Source organism: Cardiocondyla obscurior, linkage group LG12, assembly GCF_019399895.1.
Source record: "Cardiocondyla obscurior isolate alpha-2009 linkage group LG12, Cobs3.1, whole genome shotgun sequence".
Taxonomy (NCBI): domain Eukaryota; kingdom Metazoa; phylum Arthropoda; class Insecta; order Hymenoptera; family Formicidae; genus Cardiocondyla; species Cardiocondyla obscurior.
Window position 1 is genome coordinate 131,874 of NC_091875.1, and position 3,356 is coordinate 135,229.

Consider the following 3,356-nt stretch of genomic DNA (forward strand, 5'->3'; position numbering starts at 1 on the left):
TTATAAATAAATTTTTTTATCTCAATGAGAGAAATGGACGATACGGAGAAACAACGAGGGGCCTGTACAAAATATATATAGTTTATTGATATATCTCCAATCGAAGTCGACGTGTACTCCATATCTATGAATGCGTGAAAAAAAATTAGTTGATGGATACAAGAACTTCCAATTATCGTTAGTCAGCGGGCTCGTGCGCGATCGTACAGTTTGCTTGGCTCGCAAAACTTCGCGTTTCTTTCCACCGTGACACCTCACCTTAATGACGCTAATTACGTAATTGAGTGCTAGGATCCGTGAGAGGAACGTAAGAGACTTGCATCAGTTTCTTCCTCGTAATCGTGCCGTCTGCATTCTTGTCCACCTGCAGCAGATCTTGGAACCTTTGGAAACCTTCTATGGCAACGACCGGGCAGATCAGTCGACCCCCAGGAGCCAGTTGGTCTATCAACTGAAAAATCACGTCAGTTACGCGGTCTGTGTGTTGCAATCTCGTATAATTTTTCTCTTTTTTTTTTTTTATCTGACTCGTGCACGGTACGTAATCATGTGTACTCACCGTCTGCGGTAAAGTGTCGGCCGCTGCCCCAACGTGTATAGCGTTGTAAGGGCCCTCAGCAGCGTGTCCCAATCTGCCGTCTCCCACTAGGCGCATTCATAATGACCAGTCGTTAGTCGGCCTGTCTTTATCTTTTACCTTTACAGCAAAGCCACACAGTCGGTGGACAGTGTTCCGTTCGACTCTTCACGGCAACGTACATACCTACTCCACGTGGATGGATTACGAGTATCTTTTATTTTAACTATGCATACATGTAATACGTCTTCGTCGTTTCTTTTTTTTTTGTTTTTTTTCTATTCTTTTTTTTTCTTTTTTCTTTTTTGCTTTTTGTCTCTCATCGTGCGATGAGCTGACATTCGTGATAAATGACGTGAAGGAATGGCATAACATTGACGAGAGAAGGAGCTTCGACTGTCTGATCGTGAGGGGACTATCAGGGAGTGATAGAGAGGATTCAAGCGTAAACGGAATATCGACAGCTTACCCACAAACTTGATGCGGTCCTCTTTGAGGAAGTGCGGATTGTCCTCGCGTACGTTTCTAGTGGAGATCTCTATGAGCTCGGGAATGTGCTCGATGCCTATCACGCGCCCGCGGGACTCCACCATGTGTGCCATGCAGGCGGACAGGTAGCCCGAGCCTGAGCCAACGTCAAGTGCCTTGGCGCCGTCGGCGAGTTGATCAGAAAGGATGGACAACGCGTATGCATGCTGCAAGAGATACGGACGTCATCAAGCCGTTGCCAAGCGAATTACATCTTCAGAAATGCACTTTTTATCTTCGGCAATTATCTATGTGACGCGTCGATACGCGTTGTTTGGCAGTGCCTTAATCAAAACAAATATGAACTTAATATTTTATGAGTTTAACATAAATAATGTAGAAATAAGATAAGAGAGTTGCTCCAATACCCCCATTTTCAGTCATATTCCTGATAATTGTTCCCATCAACAGTACTGTATGTGAAAGTATCCATTTGTAGCATTATCTAAATGCTACAGATTGATATAAAACACTAATTTGTAGAAATTTGGGCAGATATCAACTTAGAGCGTAGATGGAGAAACTTTGCTAGCCAAAGTCAGCTTAGCATAAAAATCATGAGTTACACTAATGTGTTCCATAATTGCGTACACATCCAGCTTGACATAAGCACTGTAAGTGGTCTGATACACAAGCACATATCAAGCTTACAAGGCGCAGAATAAATGAAACGTATGTTTACCATGTGCGGAGCGCTGATGGTCACATTGTAGCCGATTCTGCGAGGACGATCGAGATAAGGGTCCGGCTCGTGGCAGTACTTGGCTCTGTCAACGGCGAGCATGGCGGCTTCTGCCCTGTCCGACGCCAGTATGCCAGCATCTGCGAATAATCTACCCCTAATTACCGCACAATTGCAATGCGAATGTAAGTCTAGGCTCGGTGTTAATTGAAGGAATCGGCGGTAATTAATGTTCTGGCCGACGTGTTGCAGGGTGTCATTTACCTTTCAGCTTCGTCACCATCTCTTGGTTCGTAGTGCCGTTGCAGTGCCATGCCATGCTTCGCCGATTGTCACGCGTAATCCGCAGAGGGGACGGAGGCACGGCACGAAGCGCAGCCGAGAAGACCCTGCTTTGCATAAAACAATACACAGATGATCGAGCGAACAACGACGGAGGCGGTGGACGCCCGCCGCGGCGATCGGCCCGATCGCTGATCCTCGGCGGACAATCACCGATCGGCGGAAACTGATAAAACGTGCGCACCTCGAAAGTCCTCAGGAGAGTCTCATTTGTCGAGAAACGTCCTCATTACTCCTGTACGCGTGCCAAATATGGCGTAAGCCGCGATGACACAGGTAGCGACCTTAAGGGTGCTTCGGTGGTGGAAGCGGGGACGGCGAGGCGAGGAGTGAAGTGAACGAACAGCTGATGCGTTGACTATCGATTCGCGAGAGCCTCGCTCGAGTTTCGATACGCGATTTAAAATGCTTGCCGAAATCCGCGAACCTTTTAAAATTTAAATCGCGAAGCGTCGCGTAAAGGTGTAAAGCAACGTAAAGCGACAAGATTTTTTTTTTTTTTTTAATTTAATTTCTAAGCTCGTAAAAAAAGGGGGGAAAGAATAAAATGTTATTTTTTGAACCATGATTCTTATTATCAACGAATTGAAATAAATTTTTTTTTCCTACCATCCTATTTTGTTCTATTTCTGTTCTACGGTTTTAGAAATTTGAATCGTAAATGGCAAGAGGCTCATAGGCCGTACATTTTAAATATATCATGCTTGATAAGATTAGACTTTAATTATCTATTCGTTTGTTTGGCGGCGACTAGACTTTTTCATCTCCAATCTGATACCTGAGACGCGTCACGGTCGATGAAGTCGAGATTCGAATTTGATAGCATCTCGGAGGATCATTGATTTCTTAGTAAAAAAAAATAAAAAAAGAAAGAAAAAGACAGGGAGAAAAGGGTCCTCTCGAGAAGAGCATTTCTACGATTGCAAAACACGATGAGAATTAAAATAGAACGTAATTTGGGACATTTGCGTTGCCGCTCGACGTTTAAAAAGTTCTTATCGTACGATAAACGTGTAAACGTAAGTTTCCCGGGTCATAATTAATTCGCTATACGCGGGAGTCGTAATTTTATCAATTAATCAACAAATTGCGCAGTCGGACAGCGGTGGTAAATTAACTCTCTTCCATAATTCGGCGAGAAATGCGACGGCAGTAAATCATAGCTGTGCAATTCTCGCTTACGCGTGACATGATGATTTAGAATGAAAGATAAAGGAAACTATACTC

General features: G+C 44.1%; 1 protein-coding gene and 1 long non-coding RNA gene across 5 annotated transcripts; one reads left to right on the forward strand and one right to left on the reverse strand.

Moving 5' to 3' along the window:
- Positions 1–65: 65 nt before the first annotated feature.
- Positions 66–2,590, reverse strand: LOC139106998 (protein-L-isoaspartate(D-aspartate) O-methyltransferase). Of its 4 annotated transcripts, XM_070664172.1 has the most exons (7): positions 2,314–2,590; positions 2,052–2,176; positions 1,788–1,944; positions 1,047–1,272; positions 560–645; positions 259–451; positions 66–124 (listed from the first exon to the last, which is right to left on the reverse strand). In XM_070664172.1, the coding sequence occupies exons 2-6, from the start codon at positions 2,099–2,101 to the stop codon at positions 269–271; spliced, it is 702 nt and encodes a 233-aa protein (XP_070520273.1). In that variant the 5' UTR covers positions 2,102–2,176; positions 2,314–2,590; the 3' UTR covers positions 66–124; positions 259–268. The 4 variants fall into 4 exon arrangements, with proteins under 4 accessions (XP_070520273.1, XP_070520274.1, XP_070520272.1 ...); XM_070664173.1 differs by having other exon boundaries at positions 66–451; positions 1,788–1,938; positions 2,314–2,587; XM_070664171.1 differs by having other exon boundaries at positions 66–451; positions 2,314–2,587.
- LOC139107006 (uncharacterized) lies at positions 1,852–2,691 on the forward strand. The gene is made up of 2 exons (XR_011546450.1): positions 1,852–1,972; positions 2,040–2,691. It is a non-coding gene; the product is annotated as an uncharacterized lncRNA (long non-coding RNA).
- The last annotated feature ends 665 nt before the right edge of the window (positions 2,692–3,356 follow it).

Bases quoted from the DNA above. Each gene is read 5' to 3' on its own strand.
- LOC139106998 (XM_070664172.1), bottom strand. From the start codon at position 2,101: ATGGCACTGCAACGGCACTACGAACCAAGAGATGGTGACGAAGCTGAA. The intron at 1,945-2,051 runs GTAAATGACACC...TGCGGTAATTAG, and splicing joins GATGGTGACGAAGCTGAAAG to GGGTAGATTATTCGCAGATG. The intron at 452-559 runs GTGAGTACACAT...GTGATTTTTCAG, and splicing joins CCGACACTTTACCGCAGACG to TTGATAGACCAACTGGCTCC.